This window comes from Balearica regulorum, chromosome 2, assembly GCF_011004875.1.
Source record: "Balearica regulorum gibbericeps isolate bBalReg1 chromosome 2, bBalReg1.pri, whole genome shotgun sequence".
Lineage (NCBI taxonomy): Eukaryota > Metazoa > Chordata > Aves > Gruiformes > Gruidae > Balearica > Balearica regulorum.
In genome coordinates this window covers 42,491,573-42,508,270 of record NC_046185.1, presented here as the reverse complement: position 1 = coordinate 42,508,270, position 16,698 = coordinate 42,491,573, and the positions used below count along the sequence as shown (strand labels likewise).

Below are 16,698 nucleotides of genomic sequence, written 5' to 3'. Positions count from 1 at the left end.
GGGAAATTAAGGTACTTTCTAGGCCATCATGGGGAAAAAACCAAAACACCCATTTCTCTATTCTGTCCTTCAATTAATTTCATGCTCATGCATTTTAGTCTTAGTTTGCAGGTGTTACCAATTGCCAAGAGTATCATGACATGAGGTGGGCTTAGCCAGCACATGCATAAATGACATACATTTAAGGTATAATATTCCTTTTTCTTGTTTTGGATTTACCAAAAGTCAAGGGGACTTTCAGTTTTCTTGGTGGCCATTGTCAAAAAGGGCAAGGCCTCCTCAGCATAGGTCCAAAATAAATGGACCGTCCTAAGAGTAAAGGGAAAGTAAAACAAATCTCTATAGACACAAGGCAACCTGCTGCCCAATTCAAAGAAGCAAAACATAATGCTGTTACCCAAGCTACGGCTGTAATGATCCCATTCACTGCAGTTCTGCCAGCATCATTCCTTTCTGAAATAATCCCAAGAGAAACCCGGATTATACAATGTAATATCTTTGGTTTTAGTAGCTCACTATCTGACTTGGCAAGATGTTTGATGGTCCACCTTGACTGACAGTCTTATGCTTTATAACTACAAGTTTATTCTGCTTAGGAGATGAAAATTTAAAGTTGTTCTTAAAATATTGCACTTAGAAGATACAAAGACTTCTACTACAAAGTTGCAGTCATAGTATTAACTTTTAAAATAAATTAGACAAAAAGTAGATGAGCAACACAAATACATAATTGTGGTGGTTTAACCTTGGCTGGAGGCCAAGTGCCCACCAAGCTGCTCTATCACTCCCCTCCTCAGCAAGGCAGGGAGGGGAGAAAAATAAGATGGAAAAAACCAAACTCGTGGGTCAAGATAAAGGCAGTTTAATGTAAGAAAAGCAAAAGGCCATGCACAGAAGCAAAGCAAAGAGCAAAAGATTTATTCTCTACTTCCCATCAGCAGGTGATGTCCAGCCACTTCCTGGGAAGCAGGGCTTCAGTGTGCCTAGTGGTTACTCCAGAAGACAAATGTTGTAAAAAAAGACAACCAACCCCAAACAAAACACCACAAAACCAAAAACCAACCAACAAACAAAAAAACCCACCAAATGCTGCCACCCTGTTCCTCCCCCTCTCTCAGTTTCTTATTGCTGGGCAGATGTCATATGGTACAGAATATCCCTTTGTTCAGTTGGGGTCAGCTGTCCTGGCTGTGTCCACTCCCAAGATCTAGCCCACCCCCAGCCTACTGCTGAGGGGGGGAGAAACATTGGCAAAACAGCCTTGATGTGCGCTGGCACTGCTCAGCAGTAGCAATACCACCAGTGTGTTACCAACACCTGGCTGGCTACCAATGCACAGCACAGCACTGAGGGCTGCTGTGGGGAGAATTAACTCCATCTCAGCCAGACCCAATAAAATAATATATATCCTTCCCCCCTCCCCAACATCCATAGTCGTCTGTGAGACCTGAGATCACCACCTCCAAAAATTAGTATTTCATTGGTTTTGCACCAACACAGCACAAGTTTTCGTTTCATAAAACTTCCATTTGTATAAATTCAGATCTGTTGTGTCAGGAAACTCTTTAATTCCTCAGCTTACCAGGGAATGGCAATGGCAGCAGCAGTACAGCCCCTCCTCGTGGTTCAGTGAATGGCAGGTCCACTACAGGCTTTCCTGGCTCCCTGCCAAGTACACTTGGTTTCTTGGTCTCTTCTCCCCCCCAAACCTGCTAGTTTGCGATGCAGGATTGTATTTAAGGCATTATAACAGACATAACCAAAGGAACTAATTTCAGTTAATGTATCTCCATAATGAGGTGAAAAGCAAACAGTTCACTAGATTTAAAAAAGTTTGAGTGAAAGCTGTTGATTAAGAACCAATTGAAAATCAATTTCCTTAAAAATTGTTACTAATGAGAAGTGAGGCACCTTAAGTTCAGAGCTGCTAGAGAGGAAGACCTTTCCCACCACCACCTTTAACAAGGTCCACTTTAGAGTTGCTGATCTCTGAATTTTGTGCTTTTTCAGTCCTTCTTCGCTCGACCTTTAAAGTTATCCATGATGTTGGGGTTTCCCAAATAATCCGCAATGAGAACACTTGTTTTCACTGGTAGGATACTGTAAGGTAGAGGAGTTGAAGAAAAAAACACAACAAAAAAAACAACAGAAAACCCAGACATCAGAAGAGTTATGCAGTTTATCACAGGATTAGTTTAACCTGGCTAATACTGGCTGTCCTAGTTTCAGCTGAGAGAGTTAATTTTCTTTCTAGTAGCTGCTATAGTGCTCTGTTTTGGATTTAGGACAAGAATAACATTAACACACTGACATTTTAGTTGTTGCTAGGTAGCTGTAGTCCCTACACTAAGTCAAGGCCTTTTCAGGTTCCCACGCCCTGCCAGGTGCACAAGAAGCTGGGAGAGCACAGCCAGGACAACTGGCCCAGACTGGCCAAAGGGATATTCCCTGCTGTATAACGTCTTGCTCCATATGGAACTGGGGAAGCGAGCCGGGAGGCAGGATTGCTGCTCGGAAACAGATCTGGCATCAGGTTGGTCTGGTTTTTTCCTTTCCGCATGTGGTGAGCGATTGCATTTGTGCATCACTTGTTTTATTATAATAATTATTACTAATGTCTTTTGTTATCCTATTAGACTGTCTTTATCTCAACCCACAAGTTTTTCTCATTCTCCTCCCCATCCCCTTGGGGGGGAGGAGGAATGAGCGAGTGGCTATGTGGTGTTTAGCTGCCAGCTGCGGCAAAACCACGACACTAGCAAAGACAGTCTGCTCTCTAGAACAGAGTACCACTGGTCCTCTCAGAACAGCCATTACACTCATTTGGCAGCCTGAGTTATTAGCTCAATTTCCCAACCTGGCTCGCAACGGAGCCAGAAGTGCCCTAATGCTGGGGCAAGACCCAAGATATGCAGTTACTGAGGAGCAGGCCCCGACTCTACAGCCCACAGTAAAACTGCACCCCACTGGAATCAGCAAGTCACAGTTAGACATTTCTGTTATTGTTCTGTGGTCCAAGGGTAGACCGAACCCCTAGAAACAAACAAAACACCCCTCCAGAAACATGCAGAATTTAATGAAAATGTACACCAAGCAGAAGCCTGGTTTGCACTTTTAGTCAAAAATATAGCTGAAACATCCCTGGATAAAAAAGAGAGAGAGGAAAAGAAGGAAAGGCATAACTTACTTTTTCAAAGCAAATAAAAAATAAAGACTGCGTGGTAGCAGCAATATTTCTTGGTCCTGACGAACAGCAGTGACTATCTTCTCAGCCACATACTCTGGATCTAGAGTGGGAAGCAGACGTGGCCACCTGGAAGAGAAGACATTTCTTACTATAATACAAATTGCTTTGGATTCACATCTTACTCAAAATAAGTCTCCATTTTGCAGTTATTCAACTAAAAGAAGAAATAAATACCACAAATCCTATAAACAGCAGAACCTTCGTTATGTTAGAGAGTGAGCGGCCATTGTTATTTTCCCTTTGTAGGGTCTCTCATAAAACAAATCCAGATTAAGACATACTAACTAGGCTTTGATTGGGCTCCCACATTTGTCGTTATACAAGCATACTGAGCAAAGCTGTGCCACTGATTTCAGGAGTTGAACAGGGGTTTAGAAACCAGAGAGGATAACTGGAGTATTTGGCTTCTGTAGAGGAAAGGACACCAATTATGTTTCACATTTCAGCTTAAATGAACAGTAAAGTACCAAAGGCTTTGCCATTTGGGTTGCCCAGTCACTGGATAGCAGTTAACGCCCTAAAAGTAACACACAGAAAAGCCTATCTCATGATTTTCATAAAGGAAATAGGAGTACATAACATGCTAGATGTGCAAGTTGCATAAATCCCTCACAAGAGTCTACTCACTTGGTTCTGCAGCCATCAAACATTCCCGTGTTTATGATGTAAGGACACACAATTGTGGTTTTAACACCAGTCTTTCCCAGATTTCTCATCTCTGAATCAACTGACTCTGCAAAACCCACTGCTGCAAATTTACTTGAACAGTAATCTGTAAAATAAATAAAACAGTAATTGCAGTTAAACATTTTAATTTACTACTTAATCTTTACTAAACAGGTTCAGCAACTCCTACCACTGACACCAGAGCAGTCACAGTTTGACAGAGAACAGGGACAAAACTATACTCTAGTAAGTAAACTAACTAGCCACAGGTGGATTTGTTTGTTTGTTTTGGTGGTTTGTTTTTACAGTATACAACAGCAACACTATATTATAGAAGTGATATATACACAGTACTTGCAGGAAATTACTGTCCCATAATAAAATACAACAGAGTAGGAACTGTTTTCAGGATTAAGTTACTAATAAAATTTGCCTTTGATTTGATTTACTCCTTTATTTTCCCTCTCCTAAGTTAACTTGTACTAGACTGGCAAACAGAGGCTTTCTCACTGCATTCCTGCTATCACCTTTCTGCTCCCTACTGAAAACTAGCAGATGAAATTATCTTTTCATACCAGACCTTATCTTTGAATTCATGCACTAGCTTCTTATGCATCAGACTCAAGCTTTCAAGACTCTCCAATATGGTTTCAACTTGAAACTCAATTTTTCTTCATTATCACTGCCTTGAAGCTAGATTTCTTTTACTGTTATGTCACCTTATTTCATTTTCCAGAAATGCCTTCTGAGTTTGATCTAATCTCAACACTTTCCCTCCATCACCATACGGGTCCTCTTGAATGAGCAGCTGAGAGACAGAAAACGCAAAATGAGATATCGCACCTCTGCTTCTGTACCACATCTGAATTTTAGTAGTTCTTTGAGTTAGGGAAACCTGTATGGCACTCTGTGTAGCTTGAGAACATGCTTTAAAAAAGAAGGGTGGCCTCTCCCCCACTAAATACCCGCAGGTTAATTTTAACAACATTGAAGCTCTCAGTTTCCAAAGTTCTATATGGCTCCTAGATCCTCTAACTGCCTTGGCAGAAAAACCTGTTTCACAGCACTGCTGAGCATCTGGAAAACTCTTTTGAAAGGAATGGTCTGGTTAAGGTCAGTGAGTTTGAAAGTGTGATCATTTGCTCTACCTACATGCAAAGGCCCAGAAACTCAAGATCAGATTTTTTTTTCATGAGTATTGATTGCAGAGTTTAAATCAAACTAATTGTCTAAATGAACATTTCATACACTACCTGAAAGGCGATTAACTCCAGCCAGTCCTGCTGAGCTTGCAATACTAACCAGGTGTCCATGGTTAGAGGCCATCATTGCTGGGAGGAAGGCTTTGTAAGTCTGCAATGTAAGTCAGAGTTGCAATGAAACATTTTACTAAGCTACATGCTATAATATTTTGAAGGTGGTGGTGTTAAAGAAATTCTCCCTACAGTTGACATAAGTTTCCCTGCTTCCATTATGGAAGAGAAGGGGGGGGGGAACCCACACCCCACAAAAGAAAAAAAAAGAAAAGAGTTTGTTGTTTGAACTCCAGCTTTCAACTACTAAATTGGGACTTTCCAGGCCCCATCAGTACCACTTTCTCCTCAAAGACAGATGCTAATTTGCTGCAAGCTAAAGATACAGCTTCAGCTAGTTAAGTTTTTTGGCCTAAAGCTCAGCACTGCAATGTTTCAAATGAGAATTAAGTGCTCACTGCAAATTTTGTAAAATGGCAGAAATTTGAATTTCATGTCTTTCTTCTATTAAATTAATCTGTGATTAAATTTATTTATGAAGAAACTGGAGCATGTTTTAATATCCCCTTTGCAATTCTTTATGCTAGGAACACCATATAGATGGCCTGCCTTCCCTGGAAGGAAGAAAAAGCCCATTAAGTTACTCATTTTGGAAAAAAGCCCCACACTAACAGAATTGAACACTTCTCTGTTACTAGAGCAGCAACATTTAGGCTGGGCCTGCTTCATGCCAATTAATATTGAGGTATTATAACACATGATTAGCTTCAGAATTTCACGAATGGTAAACTTCAGTTCTTAAGACTTATTTCTAAATACAAAGCAGTTTTGCTTCCACTTACCTACCCCAGAAGTTCCTAAAGGATCCATTCTTCCACCCTTTTATTTTACAGACTCCCAGGCATAGAAAATAATTTCTTGAATAATTTCTGACTGATCTTACAAGGAGCTATATATCCTTCCACATTTTCCTCAATTCCAAAAGGCAAAATTAACACTGAAAATATGTTAAAAGGATGTTTTAGTATGTATATATAAAGTATAGGTACTACCCAGAAGTGTGCCATTGTGTTCACTTCCATGGTTTTTTCCACAAGTGAATCTGGACAATCAAGAAATCTCTTCCCAGTTACAACAGCAGCATTGTTGACTAGGATGCTAACATCGCCAACTTCTTTTTTAACCTAAAACAAAAAGTATCAAGATATTACACAATAAATACAAAACATACTTTTCCACTTTTATATATGAAAACATAATAGAAATATTGCACATTTCAATTAAGTTGAACTTATTACGCTTGTTGTGGATCCAAACACCTCAGGTTCTTGCACATTCTCACCTGATGCCTTTTTAGAGCTCAGCTTACAACTGGACTTTCTCTGGAGGTGTGGAGCCCAACAGTTTCCACACAGGCTTCTGCTTCCAGCACCTCTGGTTGACTGCTCCAGGTAAGTCTCTATTGCTTAGAGACAGCTTAACTACAGTAAACCCATCTTAAAACTAACGAGCAAGTCTGTTTGTAGGGCCATTTCTATGCCGTGCAGTGAGGTACAGTACATAGGTCCTCAGGCGAGTTCACCAGAATCAGGTACATCAAATCTACACAAGTGCTGCAGTACCCAAGCTTCCAGTTGTGAGGTTCCTTGCGTTATACTCAAATCCTCCCACATTTTCCACAGATTAACTTGAACAGAAAAGCAGTGCTGCCATACAACTCGATGGCTTAAGCCAGCTTGCACAGTTCTTGAGTCTTCTGATGAGCAGAAGGAAAAGTGGATTCCCAGTTGGTAGCATTAGTTGCCTGTATCCCAACAGCCCACGGATTCATCTCTCCCACTGCACAGGGCAGCAGCTACTTAACAGCATCTTAATATTTCATATGCCTGATTGTTAAACACTGACATGTATTACACAGTAGTTTTTCACTAGTGTTAATTTCACTCACATTCCACAGCGCACACATTAAGCCAGACTTCCCTACAGCTTTTTTGGGGAGCAGATGGAGTTTTCTGCCCTCAGTGTGGTGGAATGAGAATGGGTAAAAAGTCATTTCTGATAAGAAGCATTCCTCTATGCATAGGCAGTGAGAAAGACCACCTGTAAAATTAGTTTTCTCCTTACAACATTTTTATTTATTCAAGTATCTTGACTCCTTCAAGCAACTTTACAGGTCAGGAACTTAGCTGATATTACCAAACAAAAAAGGGTTGTTACAAGTTTATTTCTCATGAAAACAGGCTGAAAGAACACCATGTCTCCATTGACATTAGCTCTCAGGGCAACACAAGAAGAGAGAAAACCATTAGGAAGGGTAGTAGTCTGTTATGAAAATTAAACAAAAGCTATAAGGTTCTGAATAAAGGAAGATTTTAGTCTATGTGCATTCACAGAAGGCAAAAGTCTTATGAGCTTCTGCAGCTCATGGTGTATAAGCTTGTTTCTAGTTTATTTGCTTCAATTCTACTGCTGTACCAGAATCCTTATAAGATGGTTCTCAGAAAATAAGTTGGCTAAAGAATAGTATCTACACATTTAGTTCAGTAAGAGGAAGTATAGTTCTCATTTTAGCTCCAGACTGAGAACTTTCATGAACAGGCTCACCTGAGAGAACAATCAGAGGCCAGCTCTCAAAAGGAGAATGAAAATATTGAATGTAGTATTCGAAGTACAGTTCGTTAATCTGAGCTATCTGGGGAAAAGGAAATGAGTAGTCTATGCTTTTTAATTTATGATTTCCAGATCAAGAGCTAAACATGTACTGATCAGTATCTTTGGGAAACCATGTTGGTTTTATACCATCTTGCCATACAGTTGCAGATCACAGAACCTCATTTCTTAATGGCGCTTCCTTTGTGAGGTGCCTACAGTGACTAAAGAAAGCACAAGCAGACCAGGTAGGCTAGCCTGTGTAACAGTAAAGAATTAAAGGATAATTTACCACCTATCCTTTATTCTAGCTTAACTTCCTCATCTTCCTTAAACATGTTCCAATCTTGTCCACGCTTGTTAACTAAGTGTTTAAAAAACAGAAAGCAGCCTTGTTAGGATTATACAGAACAGCTTTTATAATAAATTCATCAGTCAGAGCCCCTCTCCACCTTAGTTATTGCTCACACATTCTTGTCTGTCTATTCCCCTCCTCAAGAGTTGTCACGTAACAATTTAAGTATTTCTGAAGCAGTGCCGCATGATCTCCATAGGCAGCCTTAGAGAAGTCGTTCTAGTCACCAACCTGAGTATGTACTTCTCATCACAAGCTAAAAAATAGCATGCATTCAAACAAATAATTCCAGCTTCACAACACCTCTGTTCATGCTGCTACTCTACTAACTAGATGTGGCAGCTCTGTCCTCAGCAAATTGGCTGGTTTAATTCCCTTCTCTCAGCTCTCCCTTGTGCACAACAGAGCCAAGACACTTAGTGCCAGGCTTTCACACTCCCAGTACAGAAGACCTTTACCAAGCCTTTCAACTAGCTATTGTGGGGTGGGATAATGTCAACTTTCCAAAGCTCTAAAGCTGCCCACTTGTGCAGTGCAGGAAAGCCTCTTCCAGGTCTTTGTTTTAGGCCTAGGTAACACAACCATTATGCAAACAGCTGATCTAGATAAACATTTTTTTCACATGTAAAGACTATTTCCTGTTTGTTCCTGCATTTATATTTATGCTTTTATATTGAAGTTTAGTAGTGAGAAATTCCCAGGGTTCCCCAACAGCATCCCAAAGCATCTGCTTTCTAAGAACCACAAACCCCTCCGTAACTGCCTGCAAGAGGTGGAATAAAGCACTGAATGTTTTACAGGCAGCATGAAATACCACCAAGAAATGTGCTTCTACTGTTGCTCCTCTGCACCGGAAAGATGATTCTCAGAAAAGTAGAGAGTGTAAACTGTCATCTTGACTAACAAGTGGATAAACAAAAACGCACCATGTAAGAGAGATCCTAGAAGTAAGTGTGAGTCCAGATGCAACTTTGCAACATGATAATGAGGAACAGGCTTCTGTTTCCTTACAAGTAGGAGGATCAAAAGACAGAGTTACTTCCCTCTTTCAAAGCTCTAGCTTCAAGTTTAGCTGAACTCAAGGGAGGGAGGGGTAGATCAGAGAAGGCCACATTCCTTTTGGGGTACAGGGACATTAGAAACAAGTTGCAAGCTATAGCTCTTGATAGACAAAAGCTGTCCTTCATCCTGTTGGTACAGGAAAAGAACAAGGACACCACACGTGCAGGGCTTTCTTGTTTTCTTCCTACTGGAGTGACTTTTTCCTGGTCTCTCTGTGGCTGATCAAGTACCAGAAGCAGGTATAAGGTTCACATACATTTCATTTTGGCTTTGAGACTGTTTTAATGGGCACAAATTTTCAACCATATCCTGCCCTGCCTGCATGAATTTTGTTTGCTATAGTCTTGCAAGACTCCGAGTTATTGCATGAAGCTGAATCACCGGGGGTAGAAACAAAACCTGGAACCATGCTGCCTCATTTTGCAAAGGCCGATGGCACACACTATGAGCCAAAGTCTACTACACCACATCAGTTAGTGTGTGGTGCCACTGTTTACCTGAAGTCTTTTTGCCACTAATAAGATGGGAAAATTGTCAGCATGATTCTACATCAGTTGTCAGCAGGACATGACACTTCTGAAATAACAGTAGTAAGGTATTTTCTTCTATATGGATCAACAGGAGGACTATTAGTGGGTCAGCTGTTAGCGAACTGCTGACAGAAGATTATAAGCAATGAATCATGCACTGAGACCCTCTTACCACTTCTTCGCTCCTGTCTACCTATGCTTTTATCATTCCTAACCTGTCACACACATATCCACACCCTCTTCTCCTTTTTATACTTGGCCAGAAAGTCTCTGCTACTGCTTTTCTCCACAGGACTGAAGTGCTAGCCCTTGAGTCCTCAAAACTGAAAGTTAGTTTCCATCTTCATTTCCAGTGTCCTTCACACTACAATACTCCCTCCTCCTCCTCCACCCCTCCCAGTTCAGCAGGAAGGAGGGTTACAGGCCTGTGACGAGACATGTGCAACTGCTCTGCGGGGACAGCAGACTCAACCAGCGTAACGGAGCTGCTGGGGGAACCAAGGGTGATCAGCATTACCAGAATACAAAAGCAATAGTACCAGAAATAAGCTGCAAGTCATGCACAAGATTCACTTATCAGAAAGATTTTTCTAGTCATTTTTGCATGGATAGAAAAATATAGAAGGCTAGAGCTTCTTAAACAGCACCAAAAGGGGAACATTATTGCAGCTAACAGATGTTCCTGAAGACAGCTGAACAATTTTTTTGTTTTTTTTTTTTTAAATCCATCCTCAGGCAAATACTCACTGTGGAAACTTTCTAGTCCAATAGTTAAGTTTAGCAACATTTTAAGCAAATGAGAACAGGTTGTTATAATGGAAACTGTTAAGCAATTTTAGCTTTTGGCAATTCTACTAGTCTGCCCAAAATATCTAACCACATGCTATATTTACAGAGCTCTTCAGAAAGGAAAGTAAGAAATATTTAAGACTTCAAGATACATTTATTAGTTCTGATAAATTGAGTCTGCAAGAATCTATTCACAACCATGGAATTATCTGAAAATTGCCTAAGCAGTTAATCCTTTTTACAATGTACGGTCTTTAGGGTTTACTTTTGGTAAAAGGCTGCCAGAACTTGAAATGCTGCTTTAGCTTCAATAAACTCATTTTCTGCACTTCACCAGTAAGCGCTTGTTCAGTATTCGAATGAATAAGAAGCCACCCAGTTGAAATTAGCTACTGAAAACAAAACCAGCTCTTTTTATTTTTAAAGGAACATAGATACACAAGTCAATCCTAAAAAAAACAGTATTCTTGAAATAGGTAGCATGCACAATACATTCTGAATGAATTAACTTTAAATCAAGAGATTAAAGTTGCTAAAACTTATCATACATCATACACACGTGTAAGCACTCAGATTAGTGTCAAAGCCACAAATAAGATACTTTACCTGATCAGCTACTCTGTAGATGTCCTGCCTTTTGCTACAGTCACAGACATAACAGTGCACTCTCACTGCTCCATTTTCTCTCGCCAGTCTACTTGTCTCCTTGAGCCCCTCTTGATTAATGTCCCAGAGAACCACTGTGGCTCCAAGGCTGGCAAACTTTAAAGATAAGATTCTTCCAATGCCACTTCCTGCTCCTGTTATTAATACTATTTCACCACTAACATTCTTCTTCCGCCTAGGCACAATGAAGAATACTAGCGACTCCAGTGAGTAATAAACAATAAGTCCGATGACTTTGAATGTTTCCAGAAGGAAGTTCATCTTGAGGCTATTTCTTTAGGTACCTGATAAAAGAAAATGTTTACCAGATAGAATAACCCATAAAGAGAAAAAAATGCAAACATCAATATTTGAAAATTGAAAAGCACTTGTTTCTGAGTGTTGTTTCAACAAATATATAAGCTTACATCTGCACATCTGACCCATTTGTCCTGTTTCTGTATCATCTCCAGATTGATCCTACTCTCCTCTAGAGCACAGCACAGGATTGATTTACCATTTGACAAGAGGCAGGGAACACCTGCCCTCATCTGCTTTAGAAATTCCCCACCCCTCCCATCATGGGTTTCCATCTCCGCTCTGAGAGAACATGGACTCAAAAACTAGAATCAAAAAGTGATAGTTGCCCCTTGAGCATCTGAAGCAGAAATGCGAGGCAATTACGAATGAAAACTTATGGCTTGATCGAATGACTTTAGTGCTCACAAGCTAGTACTTTTGTGGTCCTAAAAGAAGACTTTTTTCCTGATCTACTTTTTTGCTTTGTAGGCACTCCTTGTCATCAAGAAACCATACACAGACCAAGTCAGAGTCTCAACCTTGCTGAAAAACTGCCAGCATAGGGAGCTTCCGAACACAATATCCTTTTAAATCTCCAAAACAGACCAGGTAAATTACTGGCTGCCACTACTAGCTTTTTAACTACTACTACTACCACTATTGAGGTGAGCAGCTTTTGCAAATGAGTGGAGTATTTTGTTTAGGAATGCACTGCAAAGCAGTTGATTTTCTTCTCATCACCTCTCTGCATTAAGTAAATGTCACAGGCTTGAATCATACCATCTCAGGTAAGCATTTAACTTCACAGCCTGTACTCATCACAGTAATGCTGACACTGATCAGGCATTTAAGTCCTCAAAAGAATGCTGTTTATTTCCCAGTATACAAATGCTATGCAAGAAATGCACCCTTGGTCACAGCAGGTTTTAATCTTTGATGAACTATGGTATGAAGGATTTATACCTTCCTTCTCAGCTAAAGGTAGAGCACGTTGGCGCTTACACTGCAACCTTTAGCACTACATACCCAGTTTGATCACATCTTAGCTAACACTGCTAGCTATGTGTATAGGTAATCGTGTTTGGCAAGTGCCAAGAGATAAGTTACTTAGATATCTGCTACTCTGAGCAAAGTTCACAAAATTTAGCATGTGGACATCCATATGAGTCTCAAGTTTTGTACAGGTGAAACAAGGCCAGTTCTGAAAAGGGATAGGCTGCTGTTAGCACAGAACAAGTTATTTCAGAAAGTTCTCTGGCAGGAACATTAGGACATCTTAAAACTACTCTGGTAACAGAAAAGCATTCATCAAAAACATAGTGGGTAGGGAAACAAAATCTTTTTTCTGAAGAAGAGTCACAGGGTGAACACTGTGTTCCTCATTCCCTTTAAAATGGGACAAAAATGTGCACAGAGGTTCTGGCACAGACAAAAGGTAGTAACGCAAGTAAGAAATGGAAGAAGTACCAAAACAGCACAGGAACATTTTTCTAGAGCCCGTATTGACATCTCCTGTAGTAGGATCTCATAGCTATAGATCTACTACAGATATCAAGTAAGATCAGAGAGTTATACAGGAAAAGCATTATTAAATTTCATGTATATCAAAAAACCAGCAAGTTTTTTGAAACGCAAGTTCTTTGCTGGGTCTAAAAAAAGAAGGACCAAATCTTTAAAATAAATACAGTTGCTGAATTTAACTTGATTACACTAACTTAATGCACTTAAGGTAAGAGCCTCCACTTGTATGAAAGGAGATTGGTATCTCTGGAATAGATAAGATTGTTACAATTAATACCTATGGAAAAACAAAAGCAGTAACTGCTTTCAATGTATAATACACAATTTGATCTAAACCCAGTTTAGAATTTATGTCAGTAATTTATTAAGTAAAATAATCACGTATTAGGCTTGCATCAGAGACACGGAAGATCTTAGAGAAGTACTGACTTTCTTTTACAGAAGTAGAGTTGGTTTAGGCATACAAACCCCAGGAGACTTTCTGTTAGAACACCAACTCCGCATCCTTCAATGCAACAATTTCCACTGGCAGATCTCATGCCTAACCCAGCTTTGTTTGGGCCAGGAGTCCTCCATTCTCACTGGCTCGCTGCATTACTACTGCTAATTACACCAGCAACTGTTCCCAGCATACCCACATAGACAATTAAATTAGCCAACACATGTGGAGTGATTTTGGCTCCTCAACTAAAAAGCAAGCAAGGCTCTATTTACAGGTGAATTAGCCAACAGTACCTTTGGCACACATAACATCTCAGATCCCTTCTGATGCCATGTATTGTTTTTTTTAATATGCCTACACCCACACAGACATAAGCGTGGAGGGCTTTTGTATTGCAGAGAAGTATCAAACACTTTACTGTGGCTTACCAGACTTCTTTTCAAGTGCAGACAGCTTTGCCAGCACACACTGGCTGGTACCTGTGCTAATGCTCAGCAGAGCGGCTCTTGCAGATGGACAGTCCTCACAAAGCACAAGGACAGAACTGAGGATAGCATCTGAACCGCAAAACACCTCTGCTAGCCAAAGGGATTACAGGCTGATCATGCAATCACCTGAGCAGAGTTTGGCAAGTGTGCATTTGCTCACTGCACCTGGAAGGTTGTGACTGCCCAAAACCACAGTGGTGCTGTAGCTAAGCCCAAGGACTGAGGTGCAGCGATGCCTTCCTCACCACCTGGACCACGCTGCACCACCTTACTCTCACTTGGCACACCTCACCTACTAAGCCAATTAGCATCGCACGATAACCCCACGGGCAGCTTCCAGCTGCTGTGACCAACTCACCACCCTCTCTCAGGCCTGACTCCCCGGGGCACGCCGCGACACACTGCACCACCCCCGCGCAGGGCCCGGCTGCCCCCCGACACCCTCGCCAAAAACGGCCACACACCCCGCCCCGCCCCCAGCGCTCGCTCAGCCCATACCGTCCCCAGCACCGGGACCCCCACGGCCGTAGGTACCTCCGCCTGCCTGGCGTGACACAGCGGCCGGCTGCTCCCAGAGCGGATGAGAAAGGCAAAGCAGGCCGAGGAGAGCAAGCAGCAGGGTGGGGCAGCTCGGCCCAGCCTTTATAGCGGCAGCCCGCCCCGGTGCGGGGCTGACCGGATGCCCGGGGGCGGGGCGGAAGGGTTCGCTCTTCGCGGCGGCAGGAAGCCGGGCCGGGGGCAGTGGTGGGGCTGCTCCCGAGAAGGACATCAGCGGTCCGGGGAGCCGGTGAGGGTGCTCCGGACTCTCTGCTCCTCGCTGAGGCCGGGCGAAGGGTTCTAAGGACGGAGCAGCTTGTGGGGCGAGAGCTCTTGGGGCAGCTCCCCCTTCCTCCTCTCCTCCACTCCCCCCGGCCTAGTTCGCTTTTTTAAAAAAGCGGTATTTATTGTGTACTTTTGATTTTTGTGAGGGAAGAAGTAACGTCTGTTGGAGAGGTGATCAACCGGGAGAAGGTGGATTTCGTGCGGCTGGAGTAGATGTGTGTTATAGGGCCGAGGTGGGCTGCGGGGGGAGCAGGGAAACGTGGGGCTGCTGGAGGGTGGTACCGAGGGAGGGGAGGGCAGGGCGCCGGTTTCGGCTTCGGAGGAAGTTTGGAGAAACCTTTTGGGCAGTGTTGGGCTTCAGGATGTGTGGGATTTAGGGAAGCCCGTGTGAAGAAGTCACCACGCTTTGAGGTGGTTGTCGCTGCGTGTAAAGAGACCCGCACCTGAGGGCAGGCTGGGATGTGAGGGGATTGCCTGGTCTGTAGGGCCCAGCCCCGCCTGGAGCCGTGCTGCCTGGAAAGGGTCTCACCGGGTGAACGTGGTCCTCCAGGCTGCTGTCTTTCCAAGAGAATGAACGAGACTTGAGCTTGAAAAATGTGCTCTAGCAATAGTCGGGATACAGGACAGAAATGAAAATGTGAGAACAGAGCACAGTGCTCTGTATTTACTGCTATCGATACTTTCTTCCCTTAGACCAGCATTGCTTTGGAGGGTGTTTTTTACCTTAAGCTCATCATTGGGCAGCAGAACTCTGATATTGAAGAGCAGTAAATATTAACAACTTCAAAGAATGTCCATATGAGGAGAGGATGCTTAGTACCACCAGAAAAAATGTGATTGAAGGTATTTCCTTGGCACCGAGATCCTTAATATGCCTCCTTTCCGGGTTGCTGTGTTTGTGTTGCTGTTAACACTTCTGCAGAAGTGAGAGGACACAACTTTCTGTATGTTATTTTCATCTGATGCAGTAAGCAAACACTGGCTTATGAAACACTAGATTTTATATGCTGCATAATAAAGAATATGAAACAGCAATTCATAATGTAAGCTTCTTTAGGCAGCTTTAAAAATCTGCCGTTTGATTCAGTGATTTCCAAGGAAATTTTGAAAACTCCCTGCGCACAAACAGTTTCAAGGAGAAAGGATGGAGAGAACACTTGTGATACATTCTGGCGAGGGAGCAGGTTGCTTGACTTGCCTGCTTTGGAACAAATGGCTGCCCATAGTAAAAAAGAGCAGGGCTTTGAAAGGTGCTGTGCTGTTTAAATAAATACTTTTCTTGCTTCCTCTGCACATTCTATTTAAAGTGTTGTTGAAAGAGGTCAAAAGGTCTTTTCTTTCAGGTACACAGCTTTGGGTCAGGGTCTAGATTCCTTCTAGACTACTGCGCCCTCAAGAGCTATTCACAGAGAGAAATTAACTGCTGGATTAGAATATTTTAGTGGGAGTTAGTGTATTCCTGTATTAATACAGAAAATCCAGGAGGCTGATGATACCCAAGCAGTGACACTGATGATATTTCGGGTTGGCTGCTGCTTTCTTTTTGTGGATTGTATTGATTGCAGTGGCTTGCTTAAAGAAATGTAAAAAACCTCCACCCATTCATTTAATTTTCAAAAAGGTTTAAATAAAATATGTGCTTTGTAGTAATACTTGGAAATTAATAACATTTAACATTGAGACTGACCTTATGATCAGAGTTGGAGGCTAGAAGGTGGGAGACCTGGCTCTTTTCCCCACCTTGTACAAAGATTTCCTGCAAGTAATAAACTCACTGAATGAAACTTACTGAAATAACACTCACTAAATGCCTTACTTGTCTGTATGATGAGACTAAAATTAGCCTTAAAGTAAAGATACCCTTTTTAAAACTGTCAAGTCAGTGTCTTCCACAGTCTGCAGTCAGGGAAGACCCAAATGGGATTGTTA

General features: G+C 41.9%; 1 protein-coding gene across 1 annotated transcript; it reads right to left on the bottom strand.

The window, feature by feature from the left end:
* Positions 1-846: 846 nt before the first annotated feature.
* LOC104644074 (short chain dehydrogenase/reductase family 16C member 5) lies at positions 847-14,629 on the bottom strand. Its single transcript, XM_075744068.1, has 7 exons — positions 14,482-14,629; positions 11,158-11,501; positions 6,219-6,350; positions 5,167-5,266; positions 3,875-4,019; positions 3,188-3,313; positions 847-2,100 (listed from the first exon to the last, which is right to left on the bottom strand). The coding sequence occupies exons 2-7, from the start codon at positions 11,476-11,478 to the stop codon at positions 2,007-2,009; spliced, it is 918 nt and encodes a 305-aa protein (XP_075600183.1). The 5' UTR covers positions 11,479-11,501; positions 14,482-14,629; the 3' UTR covers positions 847-2,006.
* Positions 14,630-16,698: the final 2,069 nt, after the last annotated feature.